At 42.4% G+C, this 18454-nt stretch overlaps 2 protein-coding genes across 2 annotated transcripts in view; both read left to right on the top strand.

Annotated features, from left to right (window-relative positions):
* The first annotated feature begins 922 nt into the window (after window positions 1–922).
* manba (mannosidase, beta A, lysosomal) lies at window positions 923–12370 on the top strand. Its single transcript, XM_061795491.1, has 17 exons — window positions 923–1395; window positions 1563–1657; window positions 2066–2171; window positions 2243–2416; window positions 2832–2955; window positions 3659–3828; window positions 3897–4010; window positions 4909–5060; window positions 5146–5263; window positions 5345–5431; window positions 6362–6529; window positions 8129–8347; window positions 9313–9477; window positions 9889–10033; window positions 10108–10253; window positions 10423–10683; window positions 11887–12370. Exons 1-17 carry the CDS (start codon window positions 1201–1203, stop codon window positions 12115–12117), a joined length of 2670 nt encoding a protein of 889 aa, XP_061651475.1. The 5' UTR covers window positions 923–1200; the 3' UTR covers window positions 12118–12370.
* Window positions 12371–13346: 976 nt separating this feature from the next.
* Window positions 13347–18454, top strand: part of slc39a8 (solute carrier family 39 member 8) — a 9238-nt gene continuing 4130 nt past the window's right edge. Inside the window, exons 1-6 of the mRNA XM_061793818.1 lie at window positions 13347–13381; window positions 13552–13815; window positions 15115–15280; window positions 16193–16362; window positions 16453–16575; window positions 16781–16948. Of these exons, the coding sequence (XP_061649802.1) occupies window positions 13579–13815; window positions 15115–15280; window positions 16193–16362; window positions 16453–16575; window positions 16781–16948 (864 nt within the window). The 5' untranslated portion in view covers window positions 13347–13381; window positions 13552–13578. The remainder of the gene's footprint in view (window positions 13382–13551; window positions 13816–15114; window positions 15281–16192; window positions 16363–16452; window positions 16576–16780; window positions 16949–18454) is intronic.

Raw genomic sequence — 18454 nt, 5'->3', positions numbered from 1 at the left:
ACCAGAATTTCCTCGAAGCCGTCCGGAAATCTTTCTCCATGGCCTCACCGAACTCCTCCCATGCCTGGGTTTTTGCTTCAGCGACCACCAGAGCTGCATTCCGCTTGGCCAGCCGGTACCCATCAGCTGCCTCAGGAGTCCCACAGGCCAAAAAGGCCCAATAATACTCCTTCTTCAGCTTGACGGCATCCCTCACCGTTGGTGTCCACCAACGGGTTCGGGGATTGCCGCCACGACAGGCACCGACCACCTTACGGCCACAGCTCCGGTCGGCCGCCTCAGCAATGGAGGCGTGGAACATGGTCCACTCGGACTCGATGTCCCCCGCCTTCCCCGGAACATGAGCAAAGTTCTGTCGGAGGTGGGAGTTGAAACTCCTTCTGACAGGGGATTCTGCCAGACGTTCCCAGCAGACCCTCACAATACGTTTGGGCCTGCCACGTCGGACCCCACCATCGGAGCCAACTCACCACCAGGTGGTGATCAGTTGACAGCTCCACCCCTCTCTTTACCCGAGTGAAAACGAAGTCCATTGTTTGTCATCATTAGGGGTCTTTGAGCCGTGCTTTGTCTGGTCCCTCACCTAGGACCTGTTTGTCATGGGTGACCCTGCCAGGGGCATAAAGGCCCAGACAACTTAGCTCCTAGGATCACTGGGACACACAAACCCCTCCACCACGACAAAGTGACGGCTCAAGGAGGGTTTTTTTTGTTTTTTTTAAATAGACATATTTCTCTTGGCAGGCAAGAGAGCAAAGAGAAGGTTGTCTGATGTAGTGAAGGAAGACATGAAGACAGTTTGACAGAACTCACTTCAATTATTATTTTAATTAAATCAATAGTTTTTAGCTCTACGTAAAAGATTAACTTTTTTGCCATACTCCAAATGCGTAACACGAATTCGGCTTGGTAGGACTTTACGCATGCGCAGTCGCATCTCGAGTAACTGCAGGAGTCACTGACCGCATCCACCGCGGGAGTCGAGTTACCTGCTTTAGCGTCATTTTGTCGCAAAAAAGGACCATATACGGGCGCTAAATGTTTGGTTCTTAGTCGTTTTTTTGACCAATTTAACGCCGCCAAGTAGCCTGGCAAGTCACTCCACGGCCAGCTAGCTAGTCCCTCCCGAGCTAACAAGCGGTCACATGACCACAACCTGGAAGTAATCGTCCTCCTTCCCTCGTCAACACTTGAGAAAAGATGATTCCACGCGTCTTTATCTCCGTGCTTTTATCGTTTGGAGTTTTGGAAGTTTGGAGGCACGGTGGTGTTTTTGCCCTCGTCCAAAGTCTGGACGGTGAATGGAACTTGTGGAACTCCAACAAGTCATTGTCTCTCCCCGCTCGGGTGCCAGGCTGCGTCCACACGGCGCTGGAGCAGCGAGGCTTCATACAGGTCAGAGGTCACTCGCCACAACATTCACAGTCAGAGCCACTCATTCCCAGCATTTGGATTCACGCGATTTGATATGAAATATGACATTACATTCATTGGAGAATTTTTGGGGGGATGAAAAGCGCTATTTCCATCCCTAAAATGTGTCAAGTAAACGTTTGCTGCAGGATCCTTACTTCCGCTTCAATGACCTCCTCTACGAGTGGATCTCTTTGGACAACTGGACCTACGCCACCACGTTTGCTGTGTCGAAACAGCTCAGGTCAGCAGACAGAACGCCATTAAAACAACAAAACACCGTCGCTCCCAGATCGGCGGATAACTCGAGATTTGTCGTTTTCCTGATTAACGACAATAAATCCAATGAATACGTCCAGACACCCCAAAAATATGAATTCATTTGATAGAGAAACACTTCAGCTGTCCATACAAAAAACGTGTCGTACACAAACAAAAATAAGTGGATGTTGTTAAACAAATATATGATTCGAAATACATAAATATGAAACATATTTTAAATCAAAAAATAAACATACAAAAATGTTAGAGAAAAAATATTGGACCAGAAATACCAAATCTTTTAGAAAATGTCTAAATTATAAATATAACACGAATAGTAATAATAATAACACAAACAACGGCACCTTTCTAAATGTGTCCTCGCCAACAGGTCCAAGCGGGAAGTGCTTCTGGTGTTGGACGGCGTGGACACGGTGGCGTCCGTTTGGCTCAACGGCGTGTCTGTGGGCCGGACGGACAACATGTTCCGCCGATACGTGCGTTCGCCTTAGCGCCTCGCCGTCCGTCCTTTCCGCGACATGTCCGCCGTCTTTTTTTTCTCCCGCAGGTCTTCCCCGTCCGAGAGCTGCTAAAGGCCGAGGGGAACGCGCTGACGGTCCGCTTCCTGTCTGCCGTCGTGTACGCCGCCCAGAGGAGGAACGCTCACGCCGCCTACCCAGTTCCTCCTGAGTGTCCGCCCGACGTCCAGAAGGGACAATGTCACGTCAATTTCATCAGGAAAGTGAGTATGAACTGAAAATACACCCGAGTCAAAAAGGAAAATTCGACACCCACCCCCCTGTTGGTTTTTTGTTTTTGTGATATAAAAACATTGTGGGAGTGTGGAGACCACTGAATATTTGGTCTATTTATAGGGTAACTACAGGTGTCACAATTGATTAATCGACGACTAATCAAGTTAACTGACAACTATTTTGATGATCGATTAATCATTTAGAGCCATTGTTTAATTCAAAATTGTGGGTGTAAAGCGCCAACAAGGATTTTTGGGATTGATTAACTCCCCTGCTCCCACCACCCCCCAAAAAAAGGAAACAAATAAAACAAAGCAAGAATCTACTAACGGGTGAATTCTCGTGTGGCGAACCGCGAGTATGCGGGGGTCCGCTGTCTCATGTTTCGTGTTTGCGGCTCAGGCCCAGAGCTCGTTCAGTTGGGACTGGGGTCCGTCCTTCCCCGGCGCCGGGCTGTGGAAAGGCGTCCGGCTGGAGGCCTTTGACCTGCTGCGCCTCGTCCACTTTGCCGCTCTTCCTCTCTACGGTACGTCATGTTGCGTACGCATCATCATCATCATCATCATTATTATCATTATCATCAGAGCCGCACAACATTTGGTCCGAGCATTGTCATCGCAATGTACGTGTGCGAAGTAGTCACATTGCAGTCCTGCGCAATGATATGCAGTCAATCAACTATAATATTAATGAGTGACCAGCAGCGGGCCCTGGTTGGACATGCTAATAAGATTAGCACCAATGTTATGGTCAATTTATAACCCGTCAAACAACACGCACGGAACGGCCCCAGAGTGTCACATGCTCATATTTGTTGGAGAACTACTAATGAGGACACGAGAAACAATGATTTAGCATGTTTAGCGTGTCGCTCGTGCTTGTTATCAGGTATCAATCAATCGGTCTTGTTGCGACAGATTACACTTTGGGGGAAGGGGGAGGGGCCACGGCATTACTGAAGGGACAAACTTCTGACATATGTAACATGTATACACACACACACACACACACACACAACCTTTTTGGAAAAGTATAAAAACGTTCACCAGAAAATAAGACACAAAAACTATGACAAAACTCCCCCCCACCCACAAAAAGAAATTAGAATTAATCTTTTGATTTCCATTTTCCTTTAACAAAGCCACAAAAAAAGAAAAACAAATCCTTTGAATCTTGCCGAACTGACCTCTGATGACGTTTGAATCCTTTCGATGTTGCGTCCCACTCAGACGCCGGCGGCTCGTCGTGGTCGCTGCAGGCGGATGTCCTGGTGGACGCGCTGCAGCCCGCGTTCGCCCACATTACGCTGGACGTGCCGGAGCTGCTCTCCCGCGCCACCTTCCCGACAAACTTCCTCCAGGGCGCTGCCAAATACACCTTTGCCCTAAACATCAACGCGGTGTGTGTGCGCGCGTTCGTGCCCGCGTGCGAAAAGACGTTAAAATGCCGTCAACGTTTTGTTTGCAGAGCAGCGACGTGAAGCTGTGGTGGCCCAACGGTCTCGGCGGACAAACGTCCTACCGCCTCCTCGTCACGGCGCGCTCGCGGGACGGAAAGTCGCTGCTCGACGTGAAGTCGAAGGTACGAGCTCGCTTCCGGTCATCGGCGGGTGGGAAGAGAGGCCGCCGACGAGCACAAATATTACATGGCAAATAAGAATGGAAACGTATTCGAAGGAAATCCAAAATATTAGACAAAGAAATACAAAAATAGTAGAGGAAAATACAATAATATTACAAAATATCAGACAAGGTGCACAAATAATATTTTCAAAATAAAAACTGATGAAAAATGCACAAATAACTTTATAAAATACTAAAATATTGACAAAGGAATACTAAAGTATTAGATGGAAAAATACACAAATATAAAAGTTTTTTTGGTTTTAAATAAAATGAAAATACAAAGAAAAATATGGAAAACCGTTAGAGACGAAATACAAAATTGTTAGATGAAAAATATACAGAACAAATGTTACGTTAGCCGAATAGCATAATTGCCTAAATCATATCTGAATGTATTCGAAAAACTCAAATTCAATAAACGACGCCTCGGTTCAACCTTCGCGGATTACCAGCACCTAGATGACTAAGACTCTGCGCAGAAAGGGAAAAAAAAACAAAAAAACATTATTTTTAATACACATTGTCACCGTAAATTCAAAATGACAAGGTCGCATTTATGATATTAGGTGAACAATGAGATGATTGGGACTAGGTTTCTTTTTTTTTTTTTAATGCCCCCAGGTTGCCTGGGGGCAACAAATTATACAATATAAAAACATTTTTGAAAAATATTGTGAAAAACTAATTTGGCACAATATTGAACATAAATTCACAAATGTAAGGATTAGGATTTTTTTTTTATGCTCCCTGGTTGCCTTCCAAGGAACAAATGACAAAACATAAAAATATTTGAAAAAAAAACAAAAAATATGTGGCAAATAATCAAAAATGTGTGTGTGTGTGTGGTACTGTAGGTGTATTTCCGCAGCGTGGAGCTGGTCCAGGAACCCGTCGGCGGGTCGGCGGGTCTGAGTTTTTACTTCCGCATCAACAGGAAGCCGGTTTTCCTCAAAGGCTCAAACTGGATCCCGGCGCACTCCTTCCAGGACCGAGTCACGCCTCACGTGTCAGTCCGCCTGATACACGCGCACGTTACCGTTAGCCTGCACTCACACGCTGTGTGTGTGTGTGTGTGTGTGCCTGCGTGTCAGCCTGAGGGACTTGCTGCAGTCGGCGGTGGACGCCAACATGAACGTCCTCCGCGTTTGGGGCGGCGGCATCTACGAGCAAGACGCCTTCTACGACATGTGCGATGAAATGGGACTCATGGTAATCACGGCGAAGAATTCCTTCATTATTGCACATCGTATTGTTATCGTCATATTTACGTTACAGTATTTGTGCCTTCAGGTGTGGCAGGATTTCATGTTTGCTTGCGCCACGTATCCCACGGAGGACGACTTCGTACGCAGCGTGAGGGAAGAGGTTTCTCAGCAGGTGAGAAGCGGCGCGATATTTGGGGCACCTGCGCCATCAGCTCGTCCCGTCGGAATGGATTTCACAACGTGCTTATTATTGACAGCGGCATACTAAAACACAACACCAAAAATATTAGGAAAATCAACAAATATTAGAGAATCAATTAGAAAATTCAACAAAAATGCTAGAAAAGCAAACAAAATATGAAATTTAAAAATTTTATATTAAATAAAATTATCATAAATAAATACAATTGTAAAAATTCTAGACAGGATACAAAAATGTTCTACACAAAATAGGTGACAAATACTCCAATATTAGCTGAAAACAGACAGTAAAAATGTATTCGGAAATTTAAAAAAAACAAATTATTAGCTGAACAAATATTTGAAACAAATACAAAATTATTAAGGCAAGAATATGAAAATGGAAAACATTTTGAAATATTTGACCGATTAGTTGAACAATGTAAAAAATACACACATATTAGACAAATAGTACACCCCCCAAAAATATATATATATATTAGAAGAGAAAAATGAGATTAAAAATACACAAAAATTTGAAAGAAATGCAATATTAGAAAATAATTCTAATAATAAGAAAAATACCAAAATATTAGAGGAAAAAATACAACTATATTTGACAAAAATGCACACAAAAATACGCTTGTTAAATATATATTTTTTTACAATTGTAAAAAACAAAATGTTTGAAGAATAATACCAAAATATTAGAAGAAACTTATGCAAATATTGTACAGTACGTACACAAAATAAAAAAACAAAATTAAGCTTGTTAAATATATATATATATATATATTTTTTTTTTTTTAATATTACAAAAATTGACAACAAATACAAACATAGAATATTGCTGTCACCTTTGTCACAAGTCTTTTTCTTCTTCTACAATTTTGTCTTGTTTTTTTTTTTTTTTTCTTCCCAGGTTTGGCGTCTGAAGTCTCACCCGTCCATCATCTTGTGGAGCGCAAACAACGAAAACGAAGCGGCGCTGGCCACCGACTGGTTCCACATCCCCAGCTGGCGGCGGCCCGTCTACCTTAAAGATTACGTCAAGCTCTACGTGGACAACATCATGGCCCTCGTTAAGCAGGTTGTCTTCATACTGTACATACCGTACATACTTCTTCTCTGCAAAATAATTAGCAAGCAATTATTTAGCCATAACATTGAAATAAAATATATGGCGACAGGTGCCCCGACAAGACAAACATACTAAACCAATTACTGTATTTTCACGACCATAAGGCATGCTAAGTCATACGCTAGCTTGAAACATACGGTAGCACGCGTGCACGCTAAAAACAATGTTTTGAAAAAGGCAGCGAGAGCAAAACTAAGTTCGCTTGTACTTTATTGAAGTATTTCACAATGTACTCACGTTATGTTTTGATCAATCCCTCAAAGTCCTCATCTTCTGTATCCGAAGTGAACAGCCGAGAAAAAAAACAAAACAAAAAAATAAAAAAAAGTCGAGCGGAGCGCTCATTACACAACGACATTTATAGATGTTGGAACTCGGTGCACGCATAAGGCGGCGCGCCGCATTATAAGGCACGCCGTCCATTTTGGAGAAAATGTAAGACTTTTAAGTGCGCTTTATGGTTGTGAAAATACGGTACTCCTCTCTAGTTTGCTTTGGCCAATGAAAAGTGATGTATAATCACATAAATTTGACCTCACTGCATGAATAATAGTTTTGTTTTTCTTTAGAACGGAAGATTTATTATTACAGGAATAAGTCCATTTTTTTTCTTTTCCAGCATAAAAGACGGAATCCTATGAGAATAAAGTTGTAGTTTTGAAATTCACTTGTTAGAATATGAATTTCTCCCCTCGTTAAACTTTGACCTTAATATTGTAATGTAATTTGTTTATCTTGGCAAAAATATGACTTTATTCTCGTAAAAATTACAGCATTTTTTCCAAACAAAATACGTCTTTGAGCTTGTCTAGATCACAACTTATTTTCTTGACAATTGGCAACTTTTTAATTCTTACGGTAGTTAGGAGTACATATAGCAATGTATAATTTGGGGGGGAGTCTCCTGAAGTCCTATATTTTTCCAGAACAAAATACTCCTATTTTTAGACAATAAAAAAGTATTTTCCAGAATAAAAGACGTAAAATTGTGAGAGTATTAATATTATTATTATTTTTTTTTATTTATTTTGAAAAACAAGGGAGAACCTTTTTTGGGAAGCTTTTTTAGCGATTGTTATTTTTTTTAAATTGCAATTGTGGCATTAAGTTAAGAATGACTTGCGGAATTATGCTACGAGGGTAACGATTCTTGAAATGTACTTTCTTCCATCGTTAAACTTTGACCTTAATATGGTTATATTCAAACTTTATATTGGGGAAAAAAAAAAAAGAAAACGACTTTATTTTTGTAAAATTCCAACATTTTATCCAGACAAAATACGTTCTATGTCCTTGCAGCGATTTGGACCTTTTTCCCGAAAGTCTAACGTTTAATTGGCGTCAGGCTGCTGAGGAGTTCCTTAGAGCAATGTCTCTTCATCATTTTTATGTCTATTTATTAGACAATATAGGCGTTACTCCCACCCACCCCCGCCCCCAAAAATAAGAGACATCATATTGAAAGCAGAATGTTTTGTTTTTGAAATTCAATTGTTAAACTTTGACCTTAAATAACGGAAATAACGACGGACCCGACGCGTCCCTCAGGAGGATCCCGGTCGGCCGTTCCTCGTCTCCAGTCCGACGAACGGCGCCGAGTCGGAGCGGGAGGGCTACGTGGCCGGCGACCCGTACGACCCGCGCTACGGCGACACGCACTTCTACAGCTATGTGGACGACTGCTGGGACTGGCGCGCCTTCCCCCGCGCCCGCTTCGCCTCCGAGTACGGCTTCCAGTCGTGGCCGTCGCTCTCCACGCTGTGGCCGGTAAATGTTGCCTTCACTTTCCTGGGAGAATCCAAAATATGTTTTGAGCAGTAGAAGTTAGTTTTGCTTTGCTAGGTCAACGGATTGGAGGTTGTCCATTGATCATCAATGAATGATTCGTTGAATATTCATTGAAATTTTTTACTGTGTAAAATGGTAATGAAAGTATTAAAATGTTAAAAAATAATGCAGAAAGTGAAATTGAAGTATTCCAAATACGTGAAGCAATTTTTTTGTAAAGATGAATGTACATCTTTTTTTTTTTTTTTTTACAAATAATTATTTTTAAAATATCGTGTAGAAAATTAAACAAAAAAATGTTATAGATGAATTACAAACATAAATAAGGATTTCAAATATTGAATGTAAAAAAATCCAATGAATTTAAAATATGTAAAATATCATTTCTAATTTTCATGCAAAAATAGTATTATAGAATATATTTCATGTGATATTATGGTTAAAAGTATTTGAAATATTTAAAGTAAAACAAAATAAAAAAATATTTTAAAAAATGTAAATTAAAATCCCTAATGTAAAGAAATGAAATTTAAATTGAATTTTTTTTCCCATATTGATTAAAAATTTTGAATGTAATAAAAACCTATTTTAAATATGGAAAATATCAACTCACATTTCTGAATAATCAATACTCCTGAATGTCGAACCGGAAATGAAAGAAATTAAGAATTAAGTAAAATATAAATTTTCATACACATTTACACCCTTCAATGTAAAAATGTACAACAAAACTATGAAAAATATTTAAAATAGGGATGTAGTTTTATTAAAAATATGTGGTAGTGTCGGTCCAAAGTCCAAGCTTTTAGAATGCGGCATATCGTGTCATGTAGAAGAAGAAAGCGATGATTCCAGAATGTCCCTGAAGGCAACACGCGGACGATTGACGGATGTTAGCTGGGAAAGGCGTGGCCTACATACAGCATGTGGGTTGGCTGCGGCAGGTGTCCGTGGCGGCCGACCGGCGCTCGAGCAGCCGCTTCGCTTCCCACCGTCAGCGCCACCCGGACGGAAACCAGCAGATGCTGAAGCAGGCCGCCGTTCACTTCCGCCTGCCCGACGCCAGCGACCCCCTCGCCAGGTTCGCGCACACCATCTACCTCACGCAGGTAACGAGCCATCAGATTGTTTTTGTCCAACACGATGAAAAATGTTGCAAACCGTTTTTAAACAAATAAAGAAAAGATATCAAACATTTTGGTCCCGCATGCAAGTGGCCACGTCGTTGGTCACGCTCGTTCCAATTTTCTTCCTCATTTGCATGTTTTAAAATTATTTCTGAATACGTCTTTACGTAAAACATTTTAAATGAACTTTTTGCGCATTTGTTTTGCTTTTATTCCATTTTTTGATCATTATCATTATACATGTTTTTTCTTTTGTTTACCTTAAAATGGTTGCGTCACATTTTTCAATAGTAGCCAATTACAAAAAGTACATATTTTGTCAATGAAATGTGGATATCCGTGTAAATATTTTCAAGGCGTTACTTGCTACGTGCGTTTGTTTTTGTTTTTCAGGTGATGCAGGCGCAGTGCGTGAAGGCTCAGACGGAATTTTACCGGCGTAGCCGCAGCGAGCTGGTGGGCGGCCTGGGCAACACCATGGGCGCCCTCTACTGGCAACTCAACGACATTTGGCAGGCGCCCTCCTGGTCGTCCATCGGTGAGCCGGCCCCGGAAAAGCTCGCGCCGACCGCTTCCTGTCCCGTCCCGGCTCACTTCCTGTTTCCCGGCCAGAGTTCGGCGGCAAGTGGAAGATGTTGCATTATTTGGCCGCCGACTTCTTCGCCGACGTCCTGCCCGTCGCCTTCGAGGACGACGACGACACGCTGCTCATCTACGCCGTGTCCGACCTGAGCCAAGACCTAAAACTCCGAGTCGTGGTAGAGTTCCGACTTTGTGTTCAACTGCTTTCTTTCAATACTGACTTTTTTTTCATTCATTTTCAGAAATATGTACAATATTAATGGGAAATATAATGGGAACATAGATGTATTCTTTTAGAAAATAAAAACTGCAAAGGATTCCGATCAAATCAAATGTGTCCACCAGGTGTCGGTACACGCATGGAGCGAGCTGGACCCGGTTTGCACGCTGACGTCCGAGCCCGCGGCCGTCCCGGGAGGAAGCGCCGTGCCCCTTTTCAAACGCCGCATCGCCGCCCTGTTGGCGGGATGCGGACGCTGCGACCGCCTCGCCTGCCTGCTGGCCTTCCGCCTGGAGGACGGCGACGGCGCTCGGCGCGGTCCCGCCAACCACCACTTCCTGTGCTCGCCCAAAGACGCCGTGGGGCTGCGGCCGGCAAACATCACAGTGAGACGCTTCAACTTCCACATTTGCTTCTTGTTGACATTTGCAGACCCGAATGTCCTCCTTGGAGTCGCTTAGCAATCAATCAATCCTTCTAAGGCACTTGTGAAGTTGCATGGACATCCAGAATTCCTTCTTTGCTACTTATGGATCCAGGAGTCCCGCCTTGGAGACAGGAAAGCCAGAATTCTTTCTACAAGTCGTGTACAGATCCAGAATGTTTCCTTGAATGACTTAGAGATCAATAACTCCTTCTTGTAGACACTCACGGATCCACGATTCCTTCTTGGAGACGTTTTGGGATCCTGAATTCCATCTTGTAGTCACTTGGAAATCAAGGAGGCCTTCTAAGAGACACTTCTAAAGCTCCAAATCATTCTTCAAGTCACATAGAGATCCAGGATTCCTTCTTAGTCACGGATAGATCTCATTCTTGGAAGCACTTCGAGAACTAGAATTCCTTCTTTGAATGACTTCTTTGATCGACGATTCGTTCTTTGAATAACTTAGAGGTCTAGAATTCCTTCTTGTAGTCACTTGGAAATCAACAAGTCCTTCGATACACTTGTAGATCCAGAATTTCTACTTAGTTATCGATCAAGGATCCCTTCTTAGTCATTTATGGATCCACAATTCCTTCTTGGAAATACCTTGATGTCTACAATCCCTGCTTGTAGTAGACATCAAGAAGTACTTCTTCGAGACACTTATTTCTTCTAATAGACACTTATAATGCTCGAAATCTAACCCTAACCCTAGAGATCCAGGATTCCTTCTTAGTCACGGGTAGAACTCATTCTTGGAAGCACTTCGAGATCCAGAATTTCTTCTTTGAATGACTTTGAGATCTAGAGTTCCTTCTTTGATTGACTTGGAGATCCAGAATTGCCCCTTAGTCGTTTATAGATCAAGAATCCCTTCTGAGAAACACGAGGCTTCAGTATTTCTACTTATAGTTACTCATAGATCTGGAATTTGTTCCTGTAGATGCTTACAGATTCAGAATTTCCACTTTGTCTCTTCAATTTCCAGAATTCTTTCTTATAGACATTTAAGATGCAGAATTCCTTCTTTTAGTTGCTTAGGAATCACAAATTCTTTCTTAGCAACACTTGCAAAGCCCAAACAATTGGACGAGCGTTTCGGAAGTAAGACGGCACTCATTTGGAATTCTCGAAAAGAACTACCAGACGTCTCCCCCTGCAGGCCAAAGTGCGCGAGGACGAGAGGGGATTGGCGGTGGATCTCCAGACGTCGGCCGTGGCGCCTTTCGTGTGGCTGGACGCGGGCGCCCTCCCCGGACGCTTCGGCGCCAACGGCTTCCTGATGCTCTCCCGGGAGCGGACGGTGGCGTTCCACGCCGGGAGGAACACGAGCGCGGCCGAACTCTCCCGAGCGCTCAGCGTCACGTCGCTGAGCGACCTTTACGCGCCTTAAATCGCCCTCGGCCTCGTCGCCGGCCGCTCGTAAGTTGAGCGGCACGACCCGGCATCGCGCCGACTCCGAACATGTAAGAAAGACCGCTCGTCGTTTCTATTCTACTGTAAATGTCTAACGCTCAATATGCAAAAAGGTTTGATTTGTTGTTGTAATCGTTTCTTTTCAAGAAAATGTTATATCAATATTGGTCATAATAATGGCTGCTTGGAGAAAATAAATTGTGCCCATCAGGCTTGGATGGAAAATCAAATGAATGTCTTTTTCTTCTTTTTCATTTGTTTTTTTCTTCAATGATGTGCTTGTAAATATCAAATTCTATTTCACTTAATTATTGATTTATTGACGATATAGAAGTATCTTTGTATTCTGTTATGCGTTTGTATTATATACTTTAAAATATTGTAATTGGATTTGATAATTTTCTCATTGCTAGTTTAAAACTTAAGATAAAAATAAGTGCATTAAAAAGTAGATATTTACTTATCCCTTGTAACAAAATGGTTGCTTTTGATTGTTTTACAAATATTTGAAATATGACGCAAAAACAAAAATATATAATATACAGTATATGTAGATGTCCTTGTCAACCAGCAACTGCAAGCCATACGATATATTTGTTTGTTGGCAAAATAGCAACAACAAAATCAAACAATGTTTGTATACAAATCTTATATACTTGGAATTTAGTCATCCATCAGCAACCATGTAAATATTTTCAAAAGGAAATTCAGTGGGACATGTCTTTGGCGTTATTGATCAAATGGCCTGAAAATGAAACGAATATTACTTGTTCCTTTTTGCTTGTGTTATATTGCCCCCTGGTGGCGAACGCCAGAAGCATCCGCACAATGTCTTCAAGTGATTATTTCAAGGATGGCGTTACTGTATGTTTTTGCAAAGTCGAGTGCTATATTTCATATTTGACTTGATTTGCTGTGCCGACCTGGCTGCAGACAGAGTCAAACACATTTGAGCATTTATTCCCAAAAACAAGAAGAAAAAAGTCAAGTGTTGGTATTTTTGGTGTTGTGGGAAAACGTCATGAATGTCATGAATCATATCAATCGTTTCGTGTGTTTCCAGGAGGGGGCGCCAAGCGACTCCCTTTTGTTCACCCCGCCCACTCAAACCTTCCAACGTGACCCCCCCCCCCCCCCCTCCGCCCCCACCCCGCTCCCCAGGTGCGCGTGCGTGTTTGTTTGCGCGCGCTCGTGTGAGCGGGGGGCGCGCACAAAAGAAAGCATTGGAGCTCGTGCACGCGGTCAGTCGCTCGCTCACCTCCGCGTTCGCGGAGTTTTGCAGCAAACTCGGTTTTAGTTTTTACCTCCCGCCCGCCGGGAAAGCGCTTGCGTGCACGTGCGTGCGCGCGGTCATGAAGTTGTGCTGGAGGAGTTGAAAACTTTCTCCTTCTTCTTCTTCTTGTTCCCGTAGGAGGCCTGCGTGGAAAGCAAGCGAGACATGGCTGCGCTTCTTGTGCTCGTGGGGGTCGCGCTCGCCGTGGAGGTGGGCCAGGGCCAGGTCCAGGTCCAGGGCCGGGCCCGGGGCCTCGGCGGAGAGTTCCTGCGGGACATCGTGCGCTTCTTCGGCCACAACGAGTCCATCCCGGCGCAAAACCTGGAGGAGCTCCTCCACATCGTCGCCGCCCGCAGGCACCGCGACGTCAGCCACGACGGGAACCCGCTCCACGGACTCGAGGTACGCAAAAACGCGCTCACGTGCACCGGACGGTTGAGCGGGGCCACATTTGTTTTTATTTTTTTATTAATTTTTTTGCTGTTCCTAATATTTTGAGCAGCGGTCAAAATATTAGGAACAGCTCCCACAGGGTTTCAGCGACGTTGCGCAAATCAGGTTGTGATTGGGTTTGAATGGGTGTACCTAATGAAATGGCCAGTGCGCTTTTCTGTTGCCATGTTCAAATGTAATAAAACAATTTCTGATGTTTATTGCAATGTTGTTTCCAATATAAGATCATGCATTGAATGCTATGTCTATCTAGACCAGACTATATATTATGCAGTCCAAATATTACTGTATAAACATACACAAATAAATTACCTGCATGTTTTGTGAAATACATTACATGAAATGACGATATATTTAAAACATAATTTGTGTGTGTATAGCTGTTTTTATATTTCATTGGATTATTAAAAATGTAATGTAGTTTTGTAGTCTGACAATATTGTACATTTTTATAATCTATATAGCCTATACGCATTTTATTAAAAACATTTTATGAGTGTGGATATTTATATTATATTACACTATTATTAGAAACAAAATTCAGTTTTATAGTATAAAAATATTGTAAAAGTATGCATTAAAAATACTTTTTAAATATAATGACAAATTGAAGGATTTTTTTTATTCTTAAATAATTGAAAAGTTATATACGAATACGTAATATTTCAAACTCACAAAAAAATTGATGTATGTGTTTTATATTATTTTACACTATTGAAAATTCAGTTGTACGGTTTGAAAATATTATAAAAACGATGTATTTAAACAAATACTATTTCAATATACCGAGACATGAATTTAATGATTTATTATAATGATACAAAATATTATTACGTTAATATATTGTGTTATAAAATACATCTGTTTTTTTCATTGGATATGATTATTACAGAAATGATTAAAAATGAAATATAGACAAAATTGCATTTTGTATTATGAACACGATAAATCCACGAGTTGCTTTTATTATCATATCCACCTTTTTTCACGAATGTTATTACTCACAGCATGCTTACATTTTAAAAGTATATTACAGCATTCATAAAAGGGACGATTAAACACACAAGTTTATAGTACAGTATCCAAATATTCAAATTGACAAAGGCCTAAAATAATCCTCTGTAAACTTTGAGACATTTGGCAAAATATCAGTGATTTTGCCAAACGTGTCAGCGTTTTGTTGAGAAACAATTTATGGTCCAATCACGCGCCACGAAAATGCTTTTGTGATTTGTCGCCGTGTCTCAGTGCCTGTCGGCCGAGCAGATCTTGTCCCACTTCGGCTTCCCCAACGCCAGCCGGCTGAGCGCCGCGCATCTGGAGGCCGTTTGTCCCGCCGTGTTGACCCAGGTGCTGGTGCCCTCCTGCCCCTACACGGCCCCCGAGCCGCCTCCGCCCGCCCTCCGCTATTCGGGTCAGTCGCCTCCAAAACAAATTCACCCGCAAATGCTCAGACTCGATATCGTTATTTGTTTGCCACGGGGGGTGCGCTAGCCGTACAACAGCAAATTTCAATGACAAAACTCGAAACGAGCAACATTTTTGAAAAAAAAAAATACAATCAAATAAAAAAACCTCACCGAAAGACTTTGTCAAGTCAAAACAGATTTTCAAGAGTGCAAAAATCTTACAACAAATTTTCAAAAGAAATTAACAAAAGAAACAAATCCCCTCCTCCCCCCAAAAAAATAAAAAATACAAACGTTTTTTTGTCAAAAACAACAACATAGTAAAAACACATTTACAATAGCAAAATAAAATATTTTTAAAAGTGCAAACTATTTTTCAAATGACAAGCTTTCATGCATGTGAATGTTGCACGAGGGCCAAAGTGGAACAAAGTATTACAAAGTGTTTCCTACGTTCTTGTAAGCAAAAAAACTCATTTTGTTGTCCTGGAACGGCTCGCCGAGGTTCTGACCTCGCCGTCACACGCTGCTAGCGTGCGCGCGCGCATACCTCCTAGAAAAGGCCGCGTGTCAGCGCCATTAGTATTTATCAGCAGTGTCATATCAGCTAATGATTAATATCGCAGCAGTCTGTCAAATGCGGCGTTCGCACTCTACACTCTACAAGTGGAACCTGGACTTTGCGTTACCTTTTAGTTTCTGGAAAGAAAAGGTGACAGTTTGCCTGAAAGCTTCCTGGACCTTTACGAGGTTTTCTCTCACCTTCAGCAGGGTCTCCTTTGGGGCCGATAAATTCTCTTGGAATTAACGCTCGTCTAAAAGTTCCCGCGGCCGCATTTCTCCCGCAAATGAACATCGGCTCCAAATGTCGGTTATCGGTCGCTAACGGTCGCGGGCCCGTATTGTTGTGCGTCCAGCGTGGGGTTGGGGCTTCCTGTCGGTGACGGTGATCAACCTGGCGGCGTTGCTGGGCCTGCTGCTCATCCCGTTCACCGCAAAGTCCTACTTCCCCAAAGTGCTGACCTACTTCATCGCCCTGGCCATCGGCACGCTCTTCTCCAACGCCGTGCTGCAGCTCATCCCCGAGGTGAGGACCGCCCGCAACCCTCCCAAATCGAGCTTGAACATTTCCCCCCCCCCCGAACCCTTCCAACCTGTTGTTGTTGTTGTGGCTCAGGCGTTGGGCTTCGACCCGAAAGCGGACAACTACCTGTCCAATGCCATCGGCATCTTTGGAGGCTTTTACCTTCTCTTCGTGGTGGAGAGGGTCCTGACCATGGCTCTGCGCGTCCAACACCAGGCACGTCCCGCGCCTGACACACCAACCTTAGCCTGTTAGCCTGTTAGCATGTTAGCCTGTTAGCCTGTCAGCATGCAGCTCAAAACAATGACTGGCAACAGGCCCTCACGCTTCCTTCCTTCAATTCTCGCTTTCTCTTTCCTTTCAAGGCATTTTTTCCTGTCGCCGCCGAATCATTTTGTCTCTCTCTCCGTCTGGTTATCAGCCCGGCCCGTCGCACTTTGTTCCGGCCGGCGACTCGCTGCCGAACGGCGACGCCGGGGAGAAGAAGGACTCCGGCCTGGTTCTGACGAGCGTCAGCGGCAGCGTCGGCTCGGCCGAGCGGGTTAGCGTCGGCTCGGAACGCGGCGACGGCGACGTCTTTCCCGAGCAGGTCAGAAACATGCCAAACTTCCCACCCGACACTAGTGGACAGGAACCAAGAAAATATACCGGAGCACTAAAAAGCCGGTTGAAAAACTTATCTCCTTCCCCAGAAACAGTCGAGATGTTTCACTTCGACATACTTAGTTACCAGCGGTAACTCATTCACTGCCGTGGACGTTTATATTCGTCAATTGGAATCCAATCATTTACTGCCACCGACAAATATATCTGTGAAGTACGTTTTTCAGAAAGATCTCACCCAGCTTGTCTCTGAAATTACAGCTTGTACGTAACTGTAATGATGAACAGATACCAGTAGGTGGCGGCGTTGCATTGCTTTGCGTTTAAGATCAGCACAGCTTTTGAGTTGAAGATAAAAGATTAAGACGGGAATCTCGGCTGATGAGGGAGCCAAACGCCAACACGTTGGAAGTCGGACAATTTTAGTCACCTGACACTCAAACAGAGTATTTATATGTGTGGTATAACCAGATCATGTGTCGCCGTAGACTCAAGTCTTACTTTGATGCAGCCGGCCGGCTTAAGCTACCGGAGTAATGTTTGACCACGAGGATCTGGACTATGACTGAAGTTGTGGAGCTTTGTACTTTGTACCTATGCAATCACCCTAATGAGTATGGCTGATTTGATCAAGTACAGTAAGTAATCATTGTTTGCTCAATGAGATTGTCGGGGTCCTTATCAGCCGCCGACCACACGTTGGACCGCACTTATGTGATAAAATCAAAACAAAAAAAACAAAAAAAGAGAGAGCCTATTCGACGTAAATCGGGGTTAATGTTTAACAAGCCAGCAAACGAAACGTGAGCGGAAGGAGCGGCTCCCCCTGCTGGTCAACGGCGGAATTGTCTGGCGCTCGCACAAAAGACGCCTTGTGGCAGCCGGCGCACATCGGCCATTGTGAGTCGCCAAAACATTGCAGATGTGCGTCCGTAAGTACATGACAATTCATGGGAAAATATAATGCAGTACTAATAATCAGTAATAAACTCAAATATGTAGACATCAATTACCCAAATAATAGTGTTGTAATAAATGTTAGAAATTATACATTTCAGTACCCAAAAATTAAAATAAAGACTGTTATAAAACAACAAAATAATACCAGTAATACATGAAAAATAATGAATAATGTTACCATCATAATAATAATAAAAAAATAACACATTACAGAAATAACGCAGTCATAATGCATGTTGAAAATAAACTGCAATAGATAAAGTAAATAGTGCATTTAATAAAGAATAAAATAACAATCTATAATAATATTCATTTCAAATAATATATTTAAAAAATGTGTAATAAATGAATAAAATGGTGTCAAACTTAAACCATAATAAATAAATAAACAAATGAATGAAATAATGCATGCATAAATATTTAAAGAATAACAACAACACAATTAATTCAACAGATAATAGATTAAATACATAATACAATGTTTTTTAGAAATCATACAATACAAAAATAATAATAACTTCAGATTCAGCCA

The sequence above is a fragment of the Phyllopteryx taeniolatus genome, chromosome 13 (assembly GCF_024500385.1).
Source record: "Phyllopteryx taeniolatus isolate TA_2022b chromosome 13, UOR_Ptae_1.2, whole genome shotgun sequence".
NCBI classification, from domain to species: domain Eukaryota; kingdom Metazoa; phylum Chordata; class Actinopteri; order Syngnathiformes; family Syngnathidae; genus Phyllopteryx; species Phyllopteryx taeniolatus.
Note: the sequence above shows the minus strand (reverse complement) of the source record. Positions and strands in the feature narration are given on the sequence as shown.